The 21,477-nt window shown below is 33.2% G+C and overlaps 1 protein-coding gene across 1 annotated transcript; it reads right to left on the bottom strand.

The window, feature by feature from the left end:
* Positions 1-622: 622 nt before the first annotated feature.
* On the bottom strand, positions 623-20,532 carry LOC133205989 (orexin receptor type 2-like). Its single transcript, XM_061341893.1, has 2 exons — positions 20,324-20,532; positions 623-1,941 (listed from the first exon to the last, which is right to left on the bottom strand). Exon 2 carries the CDS (start codon positions 1,922-1,924, stop codon positions 767-769), a length of 1,158 nt encoding a protein of 385 aa, XP_061197877.1. The 5' UTR covers positions 1,925-1,941; positions 20,324-20,532; the 3' UTR covers positions 623-766.
* Positions 20,533-21,477: the final 945 nt, after the last annotated feature.

Raw genomic sequence — 21,477 nt, forward strand, 5'->3', positions numbered from 1 at the left:
TTAATGACTCAGCTGTAAAGGTAACGATGAGGGACACATTTCGCTAGTTTAAATATTAAACTTTCTACATGTATGTTAATCGGTTCTCAGGAAACGATGGGGGTAATTAGCATGCAGACTGTTACTTTGAATTAATATGTACAGTGTAATATATGCAGCAGAATACATGATCCTAGCTCTGGGCATTAAGTGCATGTAAGCGTTTGTTTGAAAAAACATATAAATAATTTTTTAAAGTACATTCATGCACATATTCATATTTAGAATTTCCAATTTCAATGGTTCTTGTGAGAATTCACTTGTTTACTTTGCACACAGACGCCTTCGTTTAAAGATCCAGACAAACGTCTTTGTCTTTTGTTTGATATCAGTAATTACATCCAATGCAATTTCAAGAAGTATTGACAAAGGGTATTTCTTGTAATTATTCTAGACTTGTGGTGGAATAAACAAAACGTCCGCTAATACTTAGCCAAAGGTTTTATTCACGAATGGTTTACCTTTTGAGACTCTAAACTTTGTTTACTCTTTCTCTCAATAAGCTAGTATCAATCAATGAAAGCCATGTATTGAAATACTATTCATTAGCCGTGGATATATTCTACCTCCAACAAAAACAAAACATTTTTTTTGTTTTATTCAGTCTACAAAATCAAGGCACATACAAGAACAAATGTTACATTATTGAAATTTCGGCCATTTTTGTAAAGTCAATCTACAAAGTCACGCACTCTGATACAACAGATGTAAAGTTAGTTCAATCTTCTTATCCGTTATGTTTTCGATTTCCCTTACACATTTTTCCATACAGGTTTTTCAGCTCCGTTCTAAATGATTTGTTCATGAAAGAATATATGACTGGATTTGTTGTATTGTATACAAAATAGGTATAGAAAATAACAATGTTGAATGGAATAAGTTCCTGTGTCATCAGTAAGGCTGGTAGAAAAGCAATTAAGAAAACAATGGTGACAATAAACAACATGGCTGCCGTTCTAATGTTGGCATAAAATTGCTTTTCCTTAAGAGTTGCACCAATCTTTCGAGTTCTTGCATTTTTAACTGTATTATTGGCATTTCCGTCTGATTGTTGAACATGCATCAATGTCATTTCCGTTTCTGCTAGAGAAGCTTCAGGTTGACAACTTTGACTCGGATAAAGACTTGACCGTTTTCTTTTAGCCTTTCTTGCTCGTCTCACATGTATCTCTCGATATATTAAAGAGTATAGTACTACAACAAATAAAAACATAAGAAGATATAAAACAGCATGGATCTTAGAAAAAAGTAACACAAAATCCTCATTAAAGATGTCATATTTTGGTATACACATTCCATACGACGGGTCATAGAAACTTTCTGCTACATCTAAAGAGTCGTTCACTTCATATTTTGTTGAGTTGCACTCAGCTGATCCGTATAAAATGGATGTATTAAAGGAACACGAATTATTTTTCGGGGAGCCGGGTACCAATCCATTCATATCGTTTATTCCATACATTAATGCTACCAGGACACCTAGAGTACCAGCAAAAATTAGTAGAATGAAAATGATCAGTTTCGCTCGGAAAATTGTTATTACATGCAGAAATGGGTGGCAGATGCAAAAGTATCTATCAAATGCAATGGCCACCATAATGAGAGTTGCAAATGGTACACCGCCGGTTATCAGAAACATATACAACTGGCACATAGCATCATATCCATGTTTGTAGTCGAGATACACAGTTACGATATTAAATGGGATTATCACTAAACATGTGAAGAAATCGGCTCCAGCCAAGCCTAAAATAAATATACTGGACGTCGACTTGTCTTTTTTCCTCAGGTAAATGTATAATACAAGAGAGTTTCCGATGGTGCCCACCAAGCTGAAGATACTTTGCATGACAATCACAATGATCTTCTGATCTTTTTCATCCATTTTGATTTTAATCAAAACTGCAAAAAATAAAAGATATTTTTCAAACACACTATAAATATAAGCAAATATGACACATTTTGCAAATAAGTTCAAGAATGTTATTATGTTTTTATATGCTGACTTCTTACGTGTATCAACTGTATATGTATCTCTAGCTTTGCACCAATAGCTAACCAACATCTAAAAGGCCACTAGAAAACACTTTTCATATTTATGTAGGTGTACATGTAGGTGGTAAAATAATGAAACTTTATTAAAATACATGGAATTATAAATTCTGAGAATATCAATGAGAAAAAACATTAATTTCAAAAAACTTGCAAAGAGCTTTGCTATGCAAGTTAATAGTTTGTTTTTCTTTGTCTTTATGCAATCCATATAAAATCAAATAGAATTGTCAATTTTTATGTGTGAACCTCAGAGGAGGGGGGGGGGGGGGGGCAAAAACGAGAAAAGACTCTAACCAAAGCTCTTGTATGCCTCAAATATAATGATAATATCTGGTACATGTGTACTTCGAACAGCAATTTAAGAAAATAAAAGTCTAAAATAAATACACATAAGAATATTTCTCCATACTTATCTTTTTATCCTTAAAAAAACTATTACTTTTTGCTAGCGTCTTAAGACCTAAATTATAGTGGAGTTATTTAATAGATACTTGTACTTCGAACTTAAAAGTTCACCAGGGAAAGGTTCAGTGTAATGTCTTCTACCATTTTAAGCTGTTAATCTAGATCTATTAGTTTAAGCAAAGAATCAACGTAAATTTCTACATGGAAAATTGGAGTAAAACAAGAATAAAAAAGAATTATTGTATCTGAAATGGTAATATGGAATGATATTTATCTGTCCCTCTAAACATACATTAAGATATATTACTACTAGTGTGTGATACACATCCATTAAGCACTTCGCAATTTTTTGAGGATTTTGACAGTGGAAAGACTAGATAAAAGATATGCTTCTATGGTTGTATGCAATGAAATGACAATTAAACCCAAAAATTGGAACATAATGGATAACAATCGACTGAACTATTCTAGTCTAGCAATTTTCGATAATGGGAAATTTGTCACCTGCTGTAACGTACAATATTAGCACATCCAATTACTTTGCTTCGATAAAATTAATGAGCTGAAAATTATGAGAAATTTATTTTCATGTTAGATAAGGATGAATGAATGCATTGACAGTTTAATTAATTGTTTTGTTTTCCCTTTTAATTTTGGAAATAAATATAAAATTACTTTGAATAATGTTTGTCGGAAGTACCTTGAACATCTATAAAGGTAATAAACTTCATTCGTCAATAGATAAATATCTATGTTTTGTTCAAAGATTGTTTCTTTTATTTTAAAATCAGCTATCAAAGATCGCTTTTGATTAAATGATCATGCTTTAACACCAAGTTTGAAGATGACGCATAGTAAAGTGCACTCGAATCATGAAGAAGAATGTACGTGATGGGGCCAGCTCATTGACATTAAATGAAAATACTCACCTTTTTCATAATGGACATGCTTTCCATTGATTTGCAAAATCCAGTTTTTGGTTCATTTTATGCTTTTTTATTAGTGGATCAATATTTCTGGGGACGTAAGACAAATTTTAATTACACAAATACATGTATGTTGAATAATGAACGCCTGGATATCATTTAGAGGAACAGCAATAATCAATACCTAATTCTAAAATTTCGATTTACGCAATTAAAAAAACAGTCGAATTTAACATACCCACCTTTATTTAATTTAATTACAATCAGCATGCGTTGTCGATCATGTGTTTGTCATTCAGGGTTAAGTTACAATTGTGAATTATTCAAGTAATTATTTCTCTTTTTGTTAATTAAAATCATTATACACATGTAAGGGTGTTAGAATTCTCTTTCGCACGCTCAACAAGATAACACTAGTTGATTGATTGTCACTGTACATTGAAAAAAGTAATTTTACACTTACAGAGCTATATAATATTAATGTAATCGCTCTTGGAGAGCGATGTACTGTTGATGAAATATTTTGATTTTATTCTGGACCGAAAACAATCCATGAAAGAGCAAGAAAAATCTACCTAGCTTATCTAAATACCTAAAGATTTACGAATGCAATTGCTTTCACATCACTTTGGTAAGAATTCTATCCATTAGTCTTTTACAGTTTGAAGTGAGATAAAACATATAAGCCATGCAATACTACGAAGTCAATCAGAATAGAATAAGGAAGCTTGCAAGCATAACTTTCTCATTTTTCAGAGTACAACAAACAGAAAAAAAGGATAATAAAAGATATTTATTGCTTACAGTTGATTTGATAAACGCGTGGCTAGCAATGTAACAATTTTGGTAGAGGACTAAGTGTTACATGCATAATCATATAAATAATCAAGTCTTAGGCCTAAACTTTGGATAATTAATTTCACAGTTTTTTATAGTATAAGGCTCAATTTACTAGTATGTTATAATCATGCCAACAATTTGACAGCTTGACATCCATGAATGATAAAAAAAATCTACGGTATAAACTATAAAGCATATTTAATATACATGTACATGTATTACTACCTTAGCCAAACTTCACAGTTTTTGCTAAAAGATCATAGCTGTTTATCAATTGACTGCTTGGTGTTCAGGAGTAAAAAAGATTTTTGGAGATCATTATTTTTTTGGTTTTGGTCACACTCGTTAGGTTCCAGGGAGGCAGAGAATTTGATTTTTGTGTGGCCTGCAGAGCAGAGTGACACTTAAGGATCACTTTATCCGGCTTCTGTCTGTCTGCCCGTCCATCTTTCGCACTGTATATCTTGAGAACAGTAAGAGCTAGGAATCTGATATTTTGCTCTGGTAGTGCTTGGCACCAATGACTTTTGCAAAGTACCAAAGTTACCGACCTTGTGACCTTTTAACTTGAGCTTAGGACTATTTTTCAAAATAGTTCATAGTGCCGATATACAGCATATTTTTTTTTTTTTTAGACATTTGAAAGGTGCTGTTTAGCATTTGTTTGTCAGGCATTTTGAAAAATAACAGCGTAACAGATCCTTTGATCTTGATCATGACCTTTGACTCACTTTTCGAGAAAAAATTAACATGTCTGTACATATATTGAATTTTGTTTTGTAGGGATTTGATATCTAGAACACATATTACATGCATATGATTTTAGGATACTGTTCTTTCAAACTGTATGATATCGAACATACAAACTAAAAGGGTTCGATTAGTTGTATGAAACTTATCTGGGAGTGGTAAACGGATCAGGATCGTACTTCAAGTTGAGTTGTTGGCTGACATTGAAGAAAAGACAGCCAGTCGGAAATTTCTTTAAAATAGGAAAACTAAGAAACTGTTGCAATGTATTAAGCACGACGTATGTATGAATTAGTAGGTGAAACCGGAGGGGACTATAGGTTTCCTCTGAGTCTGTCCGTCCGTCTGTCTGTCTGTCTGTCCCTCTGTCTGTCTGTCAGTCTGTCCCACTTGGTTTTCCGCACTTTTCTTCTAAACGCTTGCAGATATTGAGCTGATTTTTGGTATGTAAGTGTATCATGATGAGTTACAGATCAAATTTGCATTTTGTTCCGCTTCATTGATTTTTGACGGAATTACGGCCTTTTCAATTTTTAAGGGTTTTCCGCAATTTTCTTCTAAACGCTTTCAGATATTGAGCTGATTTTTGGTATGTGACTTTACCTTTATTAGTTATAGATCAAGTTTGCATTTCGTCCCGCTTCATTGATTTTTGACGGAATTATGGCATTTTCAATTTTTAACGGGAACCAGATTACACTTGCCGGTAGGGGACTAGTATTGCTAATGCAATACTCTCAGAATGCTTGTTAATCGTGGATTTTTTTTTCTGTTTTGTGTGTGTGTGTTTTGTTTTTTGAAAATACATGAATTTAATACTAAATGTAGTATGCAAATAAATAGTATTATATCTTTAATGATACTTAAGTATGCAATACATGCATTCCTTTGAAAACTTGTTTTTCTTCGCATTTACCCATATACATGCTATGTACCAAATATCATGGAAATTGGTTCAGCCGTAAATACTGAAAAATGCTCACAGACATACTCTGCACGACGATGTACAAAAAGGGATAGTAATAGGTCACCTGGGTAGCTCAGGTGGCAAAAAAATCTAGGGTGTAAGGCTTTCATATCAAAATGACACTAATAACTTGACTTTAAGTGAGAAGTTAATTAACACGATGAATGGGTTATTATATCATACCAACTAATAACGATACAGGCACATGCTACCTATAATAAGACATATAATAAAACAAATTTATGTCAAGGACACGATTCTTTCAGATAGCTGCACATCTATAGCTCACTGGTATGAAAAACAAAATAGGATGGTCGACCAGAAAGCGTAAGTGCCACCCATTGAAAAAAGTGTATATTTATTGAGCACAAAAAGATTTATTTCAGAATATTGCTAACCTTGTGATTCTAAAATTTTCTTTTACTACGTCCACAACAAAACTGCATGCAGAAGTCATGCACGAAGCGCTTTGGGCCGCATTGTCTTGCCAACCAAAAATGGCAGCATAAATAGGCGACTTTTTCGATATGATCTCCATTTCAAGTCCATGCAGGATGGATATAGACAACGGTTTGGGGGAAATGTTTTGTTGTAGAAGTAGTAAAAGAGTATGTTAGGAACAAACAATAAGTTAAATTTTGAGATGGCAGCTTAAAAATCAAGATAACAGCGTACTTTTTGTGCGCAATCAATGGACACTTTTTTCAATGAGCTTTCTGGTCATTTATCCCATTTTTTTCCAGACCAGCGAGCTACGTACAGATCTGCAGCTACATGTACTTTGAGAAGAATTATTAAAACTAGAATAGAGTTCTGAGCAAAACATTTACTTTCATCAAAATGGAGATGTATATATTTTGAGTGATTGATTGTATGTTGTTTTACGTCCCATTCCAGAATTTTTCACTCATATAGATACATCACCATTAAGCGGTAAAGGGCTTCAAATTTAGACCTTTACTCGGCACTCCGCGCCATTGAGCAGTAATGGTTCTTGATCGTGCTAACGTTTACCGTGACAAGGAGCCTAGTTTTTAAGGTCTCATTCGGAAGACCCACAACTTTCACTTCGAAGTTCTGAGCGCTTGGCTAAGGAACAGTTGCTACCTATTTTTTATCTACTTAAGTCTGTCGCGGACGAGGTTTGAACCCAGGACCTTTCGAACACGGAGCAAGCCCTCTAACAATTGACATATTTTGAAGTTGGTTCATACGATGTAGTATGTTTCTATATTTTTAAAATCATTCTATATATTTGAATAATAATTATGCTGCACAATCAGCTGGGCCAAGTCAGGACAGATTGATTCGCTTATAGGGTCCATTCTCTACAGGAAAGCGAGATTGGGATGACAGAGATGCGGACGTGATGGAAATACATAGTCCGTAAGGCGTGCATTGGGCCATAGGATGATGGTTTGTGTGTAGCGAAATCAGTACGAACTCGAATTAAGAACAACATTCAGAAGCTTTGACGGAATGTTAGATAAAAATAATGTTACTCCCCACACTCGATATTGTCTGGAGTATGCAAATACGATTTAGGTATAAATGAAATTGGGCCTTGTATGATCATTTCGAGAGATACATGTACCCGATCCTTGGCAAAATAAACTCAGTTCAGTTGATATTTACAATGATATTTTTTCTTATATATTACTATGATCAACTTGGTGTACATGCATAAAAGGCAACATGTATAATTTATATCTGTCCCTTATCTAAAATTTATCATCAGAATTATCATCAATTATGCATATAGTATTTGCCGATTGTTTCCTTCTTTTGTGTAATTTGTTAATCTCCAATGAACTGTATAATATGTAATACACATATAATGTATGTAGATATTAAGAGATTTGAAAAATTTTCGAACGATTTTGGAGAAATATCACCGGAGTCTTTCATACATACAAAGATTTAAAATTAAAATGTATATGTCTCCAAACAACAATGTATATCTGAATCTTATCTTTACAGCACTGGGTTCTTAATAAAAACAGACATATAAGCACTCATCCAAACACGAAAAGAGGTTAAAGTGAATAGAGCAAGGCTCTTATAAATCTTCTAAATGAATATATACACATACATGTATGTAAGTAAATTAAACGTCTGCTTGACGAATACACTGACAGACGGATGTGTACGGATTACAAGGTCTATTGAAACATATGTTATTAACGTTTACAAATATTATACCTTTGTCAATATCCTAAACATCACTTGTAAAGGTTAGCCATGAATAATAAACTTGTGGTTGCTTTCAAGTATTCTCTTCCCGAAGGAAAGCGACAAATCCAAACAACAATTGATGCAATATTCTGCAGTGTTGACCCGAGGGTAGTAATAGATATGATAAAGCACGGAAATACCGATCGCTCAAGTCTAAGGTGTTACGGAGGATCCTTCCTCATCTTTATAGTCACCTCTATCGCAAGGTAAACAAGTCGTTGTTGGGAAAAGCCTTAACTTGATATACTATGACGAAGGGAAAGATGTTAATACGCTGTTATTCTCAGCTGGGTACGGCAGTTACAGTTCATGCAGTTCAAATGGTCAAACATTATTTTTGTAATCTGATTTCTACATATACATTTACATACTATAACGTGTATGAGCAAGTTAACACAAAATAACAAGTTTCCTCAGACGTCAAATTTACAGGGTAGATAAACTCTGGAGGGCTGTATACTGCTTATCAGATGGTGTTAAAAAAGTCTAGACAGAACTTCATAAGTATATGTTTTGTTTAGAATAAATGAAATTCACATATTAAATAAATCAATTCTTTAAGACCTTGAAACTGTGTTTTCTTTTAGTTGTTTATTCTTTAACATTTTCATTTTACTTCCCAAAATATTATTTAAATTTTACCATTCATTTTTTGAAACTATTAAAAAAGAATCTAAATATAAATCAAAATTTTAATATTCCAAGAAATTATTTTATCATAATAAGGTTAGATATCAAATAAATAAAATTAAAAAAAATAAGAGAGAGAGAGTTTTTGTTGTCATGTTTAATCTTTTAATGAAAGAAGTTTTTTACCAAATTAAAATCCCTTGAAAAGGCATAGAAATCACTGATATTAGCACTTACCGTACTATTTCACTTCCTCTTCTCAAACTGAATAAAAAATTGAAATTATACTACCTCGAAATGAAAGCATTTTGTATTGGAGAATCATCGCGGAGTGACACAGTATTCATCCGCTACTGAATAAAAGGATTAATAAAATGATTGACAGTTACTACGACACGTGACACTTGATATTCCGGTTTGCATCTCTTTCCCATTTATCGGGTTTATCTTCGGGAGAGAATACACACATCTGTCGGTGTACGATTAACTTTCATAAATATGTAAATTAGTTTTTTGTCGACAGGCTACTTCTATTGACCTTTGTCTTTTCATTGACATTGAGGGTAGCTTGTGTCTCGATATGACTTAAGTATTTTGACGTTTAATCAAGTTAATGGACATATTCTGATGCCCCTGTCTATAAATGGATCTAATATTGTTGATATGTATGCATTTGGGCAAGAAATTTATTAATAGAAAATGGTTAAATGTTCTCCTTCCCTCCAACTACTAGAGACAATGTTTTCTCAGGGTATTGATTTTACTATCTGTCATCCACATGTTACAAACAGGTAACTAAAATAAACTAAGGAAGACCAAACCTTTGACAGTTTACATGTGATGCTAAATATATTACTTTTAACAGTTCTGATAGATATACCAGAATATGTGGGTGTCTATAAGGAAATATATATCACCGTCGAAACCGTTTTGTCATTTTGAGACCAGTTTTTTTTATCATACAAAGAATTGTTTGCAATCGTTTCCCTGTTTTTAGTTTGTTAAACGTTATGTTCTTGAGTCCTGAATTGATCCATTATGGATATGATTAATTCCGTCTTTTTACTGAAATGGATACAAAGGTAAACTTTAAAAAATGTTCTTTTGAAAAATGAATGCTACCGATTCTAATTTAATTTGACGGAATTATCAAAATATCAAACCAAGACAAGAGAGTTTTAAGCGAATGTAAACCACATTTAAAGGAAAATTAAACATTCTTCCATAAATTTTTTCCACAGAACTATAATGTACAACTTCCTGGCAAACGATTATGTAGAATAAGTTAATAAAAATACATGCAAGTTCAACAAAGTCATTATCTTGGAAAATGCTTTGATCTCTCGCAAAATCCTTTCATTAATTAGCTTTATTCACGTCATTTTTTTTTAAAAACTCATTTTCATTTAGGTTTTAGTTCTCTCCTTTTGAGAGAGAGAGAGAGAGAGCTCTTTTAATCTTGTTTTTTTTTTTTTTTTTTTTTTTGAAACACAACTTCATAGATATTGGTTTTCTTCCGGACAGTTTTTACTTTTCTTATCGATCTTATCATGAGCAGGGGGTGGGTGAGTGGGTCCGAATCCCCCTTGGATTTTCTGAGTTATAAATTTGTATGTAAAGTAACGAAAAAGTTACCTTGGACCCTCGTTAGGAAACAAGGTTCCCGTGTAAAATAGTAAGGAAAGTCAAGTATTCAAAGAAAATAAACTTTAAAAAGTGACCCCCCCCCCCCCAATAGGTTTTTTCAGATTTTATTCTTTTTGGAAAAAAGTCCTGGATACGCGCATTGGGTGCACGTGTGGGTCTGTCGTTCACTAGAAGAGGGCTCTACGATTATACGGACTGAGCAATGACACCGCGATAGTTTTTTATGTAATTTAAAATACTAGTATATGAGATTTTGAGGAAGGCTTAGGGTCATCACATATTCTAAAACATAACTCCTTGGTCAATATTACTTGGAATGGTGCTTAAATAAGCAATCAAAGTACATGCTTACTGCTTAAACACTCGGATCTGTACTTTGAAGTTTTCTAGCCTAGAATCAACCAATAATCCATTTTAAATAAGCTCGATTTGTATTACTGAATCTGCCTCGGTGGTAGATATTGATGCCTTACATTGCATATTATATTTTGAGACTGCATTGAAATAAAATGACTGTCATAACGTAGATTCATTTGGTGCTTAAAATTCACAACGGAAATACCCTTTCCATGGAAAAATGACAGTTATTCGAATTTAAGTTAATTGCAACAGTAGCAATTGGTTATCTTCTACAAAAATAGGGTTAATAAAGTGTGACCCTCTGTTATTTATTTATCTGCAAGAGAATCTATCGATTGTAAAAGGACCAGTTGCATGCACGATTAAATAATAATCAGTTTCCCTTTTTATTATTCGGAAATAAAGGATAATAAAAAAAACTGAATATTTGTTTGATATCTGAAAAGATGTATTTGATAAAGAACGGGCCTCCAAGTGAGAGATCAATTATTAAGAGAAAAGTTTGTCTAATTTTTCATTCTCGCATTTTTCGTGAAAACCTATCCGTCTCTGTCATTGGTTCAACCAAGACTTGCTCCGCTAGCTCTTGTTGATATAGTAGAGCGTAAGTATCAGACTGTAGTCTCAAACTGAAAAAAAATTTGATCCTTCTATATTAGGTGTTTTAGAGACATGGTGCACTCTATTTGATTAATTATCAATCCCCTCCAAGATCAAAATGGTGGTGTTACTGTTTTACTTATATGATGGCATCTGGTAGAGTCGAACAAATAAGGAATATTATTATATAGTCTATAAATACTTTCTATATAATCTATACAAACGCAAACAGTTCATAATACTACATATTCACTGGATTTGAAGAAGTATTCACCGGAGAGTCAGTGCGCGTGCAGCGGCATTGTGACGTCACAATCAATACCTCAAACGTTGAAAACAATGGTTGCAACGGCCTGAGCCAGTTGTGTATCAGAGCAGGAATAATGTTAAGCAAGTCTATCGCAGGATTATTTCCAAAAAGTTCGATGCCTTACCCACAGCGAAAGGGAATCACAGAAGTTATAACTCGTAATCTGGGCATTTTTTTTAGTTTCAGCGACAGAAGTTCGTTAATGAAAATGATATCGTCATGCAGCCTTTAATGTCTTATTAATTCAAATCCTGACTATATAATAAATAATGGACACTTACGTTGGTGAATATGGTTTGTTATTCACTAGAAAATATAAATATTGACTTCGGCTTCGCCTCGGTCAATATTGATATTTTTCTGGTGAATAACGAACCATATTCACCACCGAAAGATTCCATAATTGCATATTATTATTATATAGTCTATAAATACTCCCTATATAATCTATACAAACGCAAACAGTTCATTATACTACATATTCACTGGATTTGAAGCCGTATTATATAAGATGATTATATTCGTAATTTTCATTGGTTGAAAGGACACCTCGTGATATTTGTCTTTTTGTGATATTGACGCGAAAGCGCGTCCACGGAATATGATATCGCACGACTCGTCGTTCGTCTGCACCAACGAACGTACGTGACGTCATAATATACATATAAGAAGCATGTTTTTACCATTGTGACGTAATGACAGCCAAGACTGTTCAGTTAGGACTGTGTCAGATTATTCATTTTGAGTGTTTCTATAAATTAACTATTATGAACTTCGATCAGTGAACGGTCACTATGTGGTTCCAAGGACCCTTATCAAGTGATATTGACCTCAGACACAGAAAATGATAGCGACATCGCAAGCTCGGTGGCTATCACTTTTGTGTCTTCGGTCAGTATCACTTGACATCCGTCTTTAGAACTACATATCGACCTACACTGAAGTCCATAATTGTATAACATTCCCTCAGTCTATGCAATATTTTGTGGCAGTCAGACGGGTTCGATCGCCGGTGGCCAGATAGCTCAGTTGGTAGAGCACCTGACTGGAGATTTAGGGGGCCCGGGTTCGAATCCCGGTCTGGTCCGCTGCATTTTTCTCCTCTCCCGTTACATTTGGTGCCGTGCCATGCCCTGGAAGTGACAGGTGAAAGACCTGCCAGGGAAAAGCCTGGGTTGGTGTCTTCGGGGCCGAAGACCTTTAAGGAGGGAGGAATGTGGCGGTCAGATAGGTTCGATCGCCGGTGGCCAGATAGTTCAGTTGGTAGAGCACCTGACTGGAGATTCAGGGGGCCCGGGTTCGAATCCCGGTCTGGTCCGCTGCATTTTTCTACTCTTCCGTTACAATTTGAAGCCTCAACCATTTTACTTTCTCATGTAAGTGTATGTTTAAAGAGGAGTTAGGAAAAGAAAGAAATATACAACTCCAAACAAAAATTGTCCATTCAATCAATGAATACTTTAAGTTAGTCTTTAAGAAGATTATGAACAATTTCTTAAATAGACACTCATTCTAAAGAATATGTTCAAGGGTGCGTTCTCTAAGCAAATTGGATGACATGTATAATTCTTTATTTAAAAAAAAACTGTCTGAAAAAGTGATTCAGTAGGTGCTAATCTTCTATGTCGGAATGTACACACCTTTGCCTGATGTATTTGCTACATGTACTATACGATGTAACTGTGTAAATGACCTGGATATTAACATCTATAAGCATGGGCACTTTATTTTTTTATAAGCTGTTATCAACTCTTTTTGACCTCATATCGGGTTTAGAAAGCATCATTGTAAGCAAACTCAAGAATTAATGTATGCATTTACTTTCCTATTTACTTGCAAACCTGAAGTTATTCCTCTTTTTTTCTTGTCATATGATTAATCTGTCTTCATGAAGAGATATAGTAACATAAAACCGGAAATTAAATAACAAACAAACATTTAAAAAAATATAATCATACAAATGTAGTTTCATCAATTCTTGAAAGTTTCGACAACTTAATTAACTGCTCTCTAAAACAAAGAGTGCGAATATAAGCATGATAAGTGCCGGAAAAACGAAGGTTGTTTCAACTGTAACTTTGATTGGAAGCATGTTGTTCTTTGATTTTTTTTTTCGAAGATTCGGTCAAAATTCTCGGTCAACCAACATTCAATGATTGATTGATTGTATATTTTTTTACGTCCCATTCGAGAATTTCCACTTATATAGAGACGTCACCATATACCGGTAAAGGGCTTCAAATTTCGAGGGATATTTATCTTTATCGTGCCAATGCCTGCCGTGAAACGGGGCCTCGGTTTTTAAGGTCTCGGCCGAAGGACCCAACATTCAATTCTTGAGATATGAGGTCATGATAACTTCTTAATGTTTTTCTGCACACGCGTATAATCTGGAGGAAAGAAAGGTTTTCATGGTGGACTAAACAGACATAATTATTTTCCGCCATAAACGTCGATGTTGTAGGTTCTAAAACCTGCACGTTTGTGAAATCAAATACATGTACTTTGAATTCACGAAATTGAACAAAATTTGTACGAACCATACAAAAAATCTAATTCTTTTTTCCCCTCATTTTTTTCCTTATGCATCACTGTTTCTTTCATGGAACAGTTGGAATGTTGGTTGAATGTTGCGGTTAATATAACCTTTATTTTTACGGCACTTACGTCTATATACTGCACTTTTTGCTTGCTTTTCAGTTCGGCTGACTTTGTCAATACTTCCCTATGCTATATTTTTATAAGTCTTTTGCTTTATGGTACAAATGTCAATGTTATACTTTCATGTAAATTAATTGAATCTGATTCGTTGAGAAACATTTGTTAAAAAACACTAATACCCACTGAATGCTGAAGCCACGCCCTCCAGCGTAGCAACAGTCAACATTGCTTGACGACGGGTGTTATTCCAAAAAATAGTGACTGCGCAGAATTTATGCGCGCAAGGTTCACTGTTGTATGTAATTGTATAAAACATTCAGCAAAATGTTTACTCAACTACATGCAATATTTATATATTAACAAATTCATGTCATTGTGCTTTCTGTATCTCATTTATCACTAGTATCGTCAAGAGGGAAATAAGTACAGAATTTGTCTAATTTCCAAGTACATGTATTAAGATCAAGGTTTTATAATCAAGGCTTCGGTGGAAATTGGACTTGAGCCGGATAGTTAAGCTAAACCTGTAGGCCATATTTTAAAAAAAAAACTCTACACTAAGAATCTGACACAAATAAATTTACAAGTATTTATAACTGAGGACCAAGACACATTAAGGAAAATCATTAAATTATTTTAAATTAAAAAGTAGGAGTAGTGTTTACGAGTTTATAGTTGATTCATAGAATTCTTAGTCTATAAATTCGACAGTTGAAAATTTGCCAAAAATAAGGATAAACTGTCAAATTTTGTGAGTTATCTGAAACAGAGTCGCAGATAGAAAATTGTCATTAAATATTCATCTTGCATAACAACTGTATGCTGTTCTGAGAATCATATCATCTGCAACGATGTACTATGAAATTTGAGAATATAAAATATCTACCGATATATATACAGTGTAGAAAAACATTTAGGATTATGTTTATCACAACACTTTATCAGCTATTGCTTCTTTATCACTGGAAGAGCTCAGTTTTTTTCCACGAGACTGGATCACACATTTTCCCGGAAAAAGTCTAGAAACTCTGCAGTGAGTGATGACACAAGTCGTGTCAGCCGTCGTCTCGGTTTAGGAATAATCTTTTAGAGAGTGCTTAAGGAAAACAGAGAAAATTAGTAGTTAGCAGGGAGGGATATTGGAGCAGCATAAAGGATTCATTGAAGTGATAATGACATCCAAGGTGACCTAAATTCTTACTGTATTTGTCCCTTAGAAAACGCTAAGTAAATATTGCAAATTTTATTGATGTTATAATATGTATTATGATAATTGTAATAGAATTAAAGAAAAGTAAGATAGTGCACCTTGTGGGCGTTTCAGGTTCGAATTAATGAATGCACAAAACCTATAATACTTAGTATTGCAATTTTCTCGAGTACATGCATATCACATTATACATGTATAATGCATCACATAATGTGTATTAGTTCTTTCCACTTCAGCAGAGTTCATTTAGCACAAGCTACTCTACGTATTTAGAAACATACAAAATTGCATGTAAATGCAATTAGAAGAAAGTTAAAGAAGCAGATGAGAAGAAAAATTTACTGAAGCTTCGATGTCTAAAACCATTTCAGTGTCAACCATTGGATACAACTAATACATGTTTGATTTCTCCTGTTGTCTTTTGACTGATTGAATGTTGTTTTACGTTCCATTCGAGAATTTTACACTCATGCAGAGACGTCGCCATATACCGGTGAAGGGCTTCAAATTTAGATCTTTACTCGGCACTCACGGCCATTGAACAGTGATGGTTCTTTATCGTGCCAACGCCTACCGTGACACGGGGCCTCGGTTTTTAAGGTCTCATCCGAAAGGCAACTTTCTTTTCAAAGTGCCGAGCGCTTCGCGAAGGAACAGTTGCTACCTATATTTTATCGACTTAGGTCAGTCGTGGCTGTGATTCGAACACCCGACCTTCCGATCATGGAGCGAGCGCTCCTGTTGTCTTTAAAAATAAAAAAGGAAATGCATGTTTGTGTTCAGATGGTCAGAATTTCGATCGGAGTAAGAACGTATTTAATAAGAATGATACTTGAATAAATATTTCAAAGTAAGCGACTCCATGATTCCAGTCTCAAATCAATAGATATGACATCTTTTAAGAGGCTTCAGTAAATTTGTCATCATTTATTATCTGTAAGTTCAACAGTTAAAAATTTGCACAAAATAAGGGCAGACAGTCCAGTTTTATCAGTTACCTGAAACAGAGTTCCAGATGGAGGATTTTCATTAAATATGAATCCGATTCATAATTAATTAGACTGATTCAACTCTAAAGGTAAAGTGATGCATTTCAGATAAAAACAATTTTGGTATGAAAGGACCTTCCAATAGCCAAATAAACCTTATCAATATTTTGACAAATGTATGTTTGTTGGGGACATGTTGCTATTCATTTTGTGGTGATTTGTACTTTTTTGTCAATAACTCAAGGACAGCAGCTCAATAATATCCTATTTTGATTTTATATTATGAACCTTGAATTTTTTTCCCTGAATATCTAATAGAAACTTAAGGAAAATGAATCCATATTTGCATTAATGCACAGAATCATATTCTGAAAATGATTTATTTGACAGTTATTCTGTATTTCATAAAACTTTTTCAGAATAAAAGCCATATTAAATGTCATTTTGGTGGCATTAAGTAATAAAACAAATGTTTATATTTTTCGCTGAATTTCAAAGACTAGCTATAGGGGAAGCAAAATATGATTTCTCATTTTTCCATCATTTTCTTTTAAAATAAAGCAATTTACATAATTAACTTGTTTTCATTTGCTTCTGTACTTTGTGAAAGTTTTTGCATAAAGTGAAAGAAATTATGCAAGCCATCTGAGTGTTCTGAAACAATTTGATGAGCATTATTTTTATTACATTAAGATTTATACGTACTGTAATTATTACTATAGAGAATAAAAAGATTTAGACTTGATCATTGTTATTGCATTCAGTTTGTATGCAGTCATATATTTTATTATGCATATCTAACTGATGCCTAAACTTAATAGTTTTAGAAGTTGGTTTGGGTCGGAAGTACAATAGAAGTATTTAATTTCAATTTAAGGTTACTCTGATCTTATATTTCAAATTTTATTTATTTATCTTAAATTAATAATTGTTACCCTATCAAACTATTTGCCTAGTAAATGCCCAAGGATACAAGAAAGGTTATTTGTAAACAAGGTTGATGTAGAATATTTGATCCAATATACTTCGGTATCTGGAACACTGATATCTTGAATACAATGGATATGTCGAAGTGATTGGAAAGTCCCAAGCCCTTTTCTTTAAGTAATTTACCTTCAATATCTCGAACCAGCGGATATCTCGATGTTTTTTTTTCGGTTCCATCGAGTTCAAGATAACGAAGTTGAACTATATATATATATATATGATGAAATTATCCTTAATTTTGCATATATTTAACAATGTGGTCGTAGTTAAGAATACGATGCGATGCTCCACTGGTGATGAGCAGGCGTGATGTTGGTGTTACCAAAATGCATCTTATTTATTTTATCATATTGTATTTTTTTTTAATTTACTAAGTGGTTGTGAATTAAATATATATATATATATATAATTCATTTTTGCAATTTTATAATTTTACTACCACCAGGTAAATTAAAAAATTACAATATGATAATTAACTTAAATTTCCCCTTTCACATTAGATATGAAGTTTCCATTAAAATACCATAAAGCAGCAAAAATTATACCTCCATATGAAAATAGGTCATTTCACAGTATGTAAACTAATATTCTAGCATATACGTTCTGTGTACTACATATAACTTTCAGCTTGACATCAAGATGAGAGAGAAATTTTTAAAATACTGACTTTCAACTGATTATATTGTAGCCAATTCTTCAGACATGGAATTCCCTGACCTTTTAAATGGTTCGGCTTGAATTTTCAGTGGAACCCCCCCCCCCCCTAAAATTTAATAAAACTTGAAGTTACACTGAATAAGGACACGTTCATATCAATTGACGTTCAATGTGGTTCTGCATGCAGATAAGATTATTTATAAAGAATAAATTCGACATATTTTAAGACAAAACTCTGAATCCAAATTGTGGTCTCAACAGTTCAGTGGGGCCGTATTCAAAAGGTGTACGGACAACGTAGAAATTGTCACCAACGGGCAAACACATTTAGCCAGAAATTTGCCTCAGTCCTGTTATCGAAGTCAATTGACATTATCTTTATAAATCTTGTCGAGGGCGTACTGTTTAATTTTATCATAGTGTTAATCAGCCAATTTTATGGGGAAGCAAAGAAAATAGATAACTTGTATTTTAAATACATCTCCATCTTGATTCGAGCCCGTGGCCTGACCTGGTTCACATGTACAATCCTTTGAAATAAATTTCAAATACATTTCAAAAGGTTATATTGTTCTTCATTAATTAAACACAATAAAATAAGACTTTTCTTTTGAAATCTTATTTTTGAAAAAAACTTTAAGGCAGCACAGGATAGAGTGCCCTTAAAAAATTGTTCTTTATCACACTAATGGCGTAAACCTTCAAATTCATTTTAAGTGTGATTAAATTTGTACATCCATGAATTCATTGGCTTAAAATGTATGCAAAGAAATATCAATTAAAGGCAGTCGAAATATGAAGTTCTTCTATTAAGCAAGATTGAACAAAAATAATTTAAGATTGCTGAGGTCAAATTATTTTTTCATGTCAAATTATCTTTTCATTGCATTGAATATCGTCATCTGATTGAATGGCAATTACAAAAATATAAGCCTTGCCAATTAAATTTGCGTCAAAAGAAATCAAAACGTAGTATGGATTAATGAAACATGACTTTGAATAAATTGTCGCTGATGTAGTCGTGGCATTAAAGAACATCTAGGTCCTCATTGCAATTTATACTGTTCAGTCCAGCTTCACTGCGCAAAAGTTCCTAGGAAGAGGGAGCGGATAAAGACCATTGGATAGCAGAGATAGGTCTTCATACATAGGTAACATTAGAGGTATAAAAGGCACTTATGTCAGCAAAGAGAAACTACAAGATTAACATAAGGTTTTAGAATTAAAACATCGACCGAGAACATACATTGTGTGGTAATTAAAGAGTGATGAGTGTTTTAAGCTAAAATGTCTTTCTATATTTATGGTGATAGTGCGCCTCTATTATAACGGTAGTATTGTCTCATTTTCGTTTCAAACGATGCAAATATGAATTTACTGATTGAGATTTATAACTTTTAAATGGCATTTGCAGAATAGCAACCGAATTTTTTCTAAAACAGCAGAGGATGACGAAGATTTAAAGGTTAGCTTTGATTTATCTCTTAATATTTTTTATTGTCATTTCAATTGCAGCAATTGAAAAGACCAGGGAAAAAAAGAAATTAAACTGCAAGTAACATATTATAAAAAATCTTTCTACCGTTGCCTCCCACATATTTTTCAGAGCAGCTTACGATATAAAAGCTAGGATATTTAATAGTCTTCTTATCCTTTTTTTCATAAAAATGCCTTACATTTTTCTTTTTTCCAAGGAAACCCAACACTGCTGCTTGACAGTTGTTACGATAACTTTAAAGGTGTTCGTCACTTTATCATAATAGTCAAAGTAATTTCTTAATATCACTTGATCTATTTATAGATAACATATCTTCAAGTTAAGAGTTGTCTGTTATCACCTTACAGAACATCTGGTGACTTAATTCACTTTTTCTAATTATAACTTTTCACTTGGTTATAAAGGCTATAGCTACGTATTAAGCATGCAAAGTGGTACAGGTTGATATAGGGACTTTTGAAACCTATCGGATTGTAAACATGTAGCTAATTAATTAATTTAGTTAATTAAATTAAACATACAAAATAATCTTGAAGTTTATAAAAATGTTTACTTACCTGAAATAATTTGATTTAAAAATGCAACAGTTCCTTCCTAAATTCTGCAATACATATTGACCATTGCACAAAATACTGTTTTACAAGTCATCGAGGAATTACAGTGCAGACTTCCACCGACTGAGGTACAAGAAGCGCCCTGCTTGAGAGCAAAGCACAGATGTGCTTCGCGATATTTTCTACATATACCTTTAAATCAATGTACTTAGCCAATAAAATTGAATTGATGAAATCGATATATCGTCGATAAATTTGTTTACGCTACGAGGGAGTACCAATTAGCTAGTTGCTGATCGAGAAAAGATTTCACTCTGACTAGAGTTTGCTTAGACCTCGACAAATAGGTTTTGCCAGGAGGTGATAACGCATTTCTTAATCTTCCAATCGGAAGATGTGTGGACAGTGTTAAGATACTAATGAAGCGAGGTTGGTGCAGATGAATCTCACAGAGTGTTATTTTGACCGTAGAATATCAATACTTTAAAAGTCGAGAATACTTTCGAAAGAAACAGCAGCTGCATGTGTAGAAGCTGCAACCCACTCGCTTTTAGATAATTTTTTATACTTAAAGCATTTAGAAAAAAATAGTCCTTATAATGAATTGTTTAGGTAATTAAATTGTAAAAAAAGAAGTAGCTTTTGATCCTGCAGAAAGGCATAACACAATGTGTGTTCACATCCTTTTTGTCAAAGTTCAACATTTTTTATTTGTTTGCGTGTTTTTACTCTAAAATTATTTCTTTTATTTTATTATCATTATTTTATAAGTAATATAATCATTTGGGGGAGGGGGTATTGATATCATTTTGATATTTTAAAGAAATCTCTAAATAGTTGTAGCAATTATTCCATGAAATTTCTGGCATACAGATTATCCTGTTCATTTTGAAGTTCATTTAAGAATTTTGTAGCAACATTGAGAAAATACTAGTACTATGCGACACATTTTCAATCAAGCAAGATGTAATTCTACTTTCTTTATTTTTATTTCAATGCCGTAATAATAATACACAGCCAAACCAATATTTTATTACTCTGTCAAAAGTTTATGCAATTTCTTGTGCAAGTGCATGGAAATGGTAATTTAAAAAAGTGAAATGAAATGAAAACCGGAATTTTTTAAAGTACAAAATAATAGTTCATGTTTTCAAAGC

The sequence above is a fragment of the Saccostrea echinata genome, unplaced genomic scaffold (assembly GCF_033153115.1).
Source record: "Saccostrea echinata isolate AGI-Se365-2 ecotype Australia unplaced genomic scaffold, CSIRO_AGI_Sech_v1 ptg000054l, whole genome shotgun sequence".
Taxonomy (NCBI): domain Eukaryota; kingdom Metazoa; phylum Mollusca; class Bivalvia; order Ostreida; family Ostreidae; genus Saccostrea; species Saccostrea echinata.

Coding starts and splice junctions, on each gene's coding strand:
- LOC133205989 (XM_061341893.1), bottom strand. CDS start 1,924: ATGGATGAAAAAGATCAGAAGATCATTGTGATTGTCATGCAAAGTATC.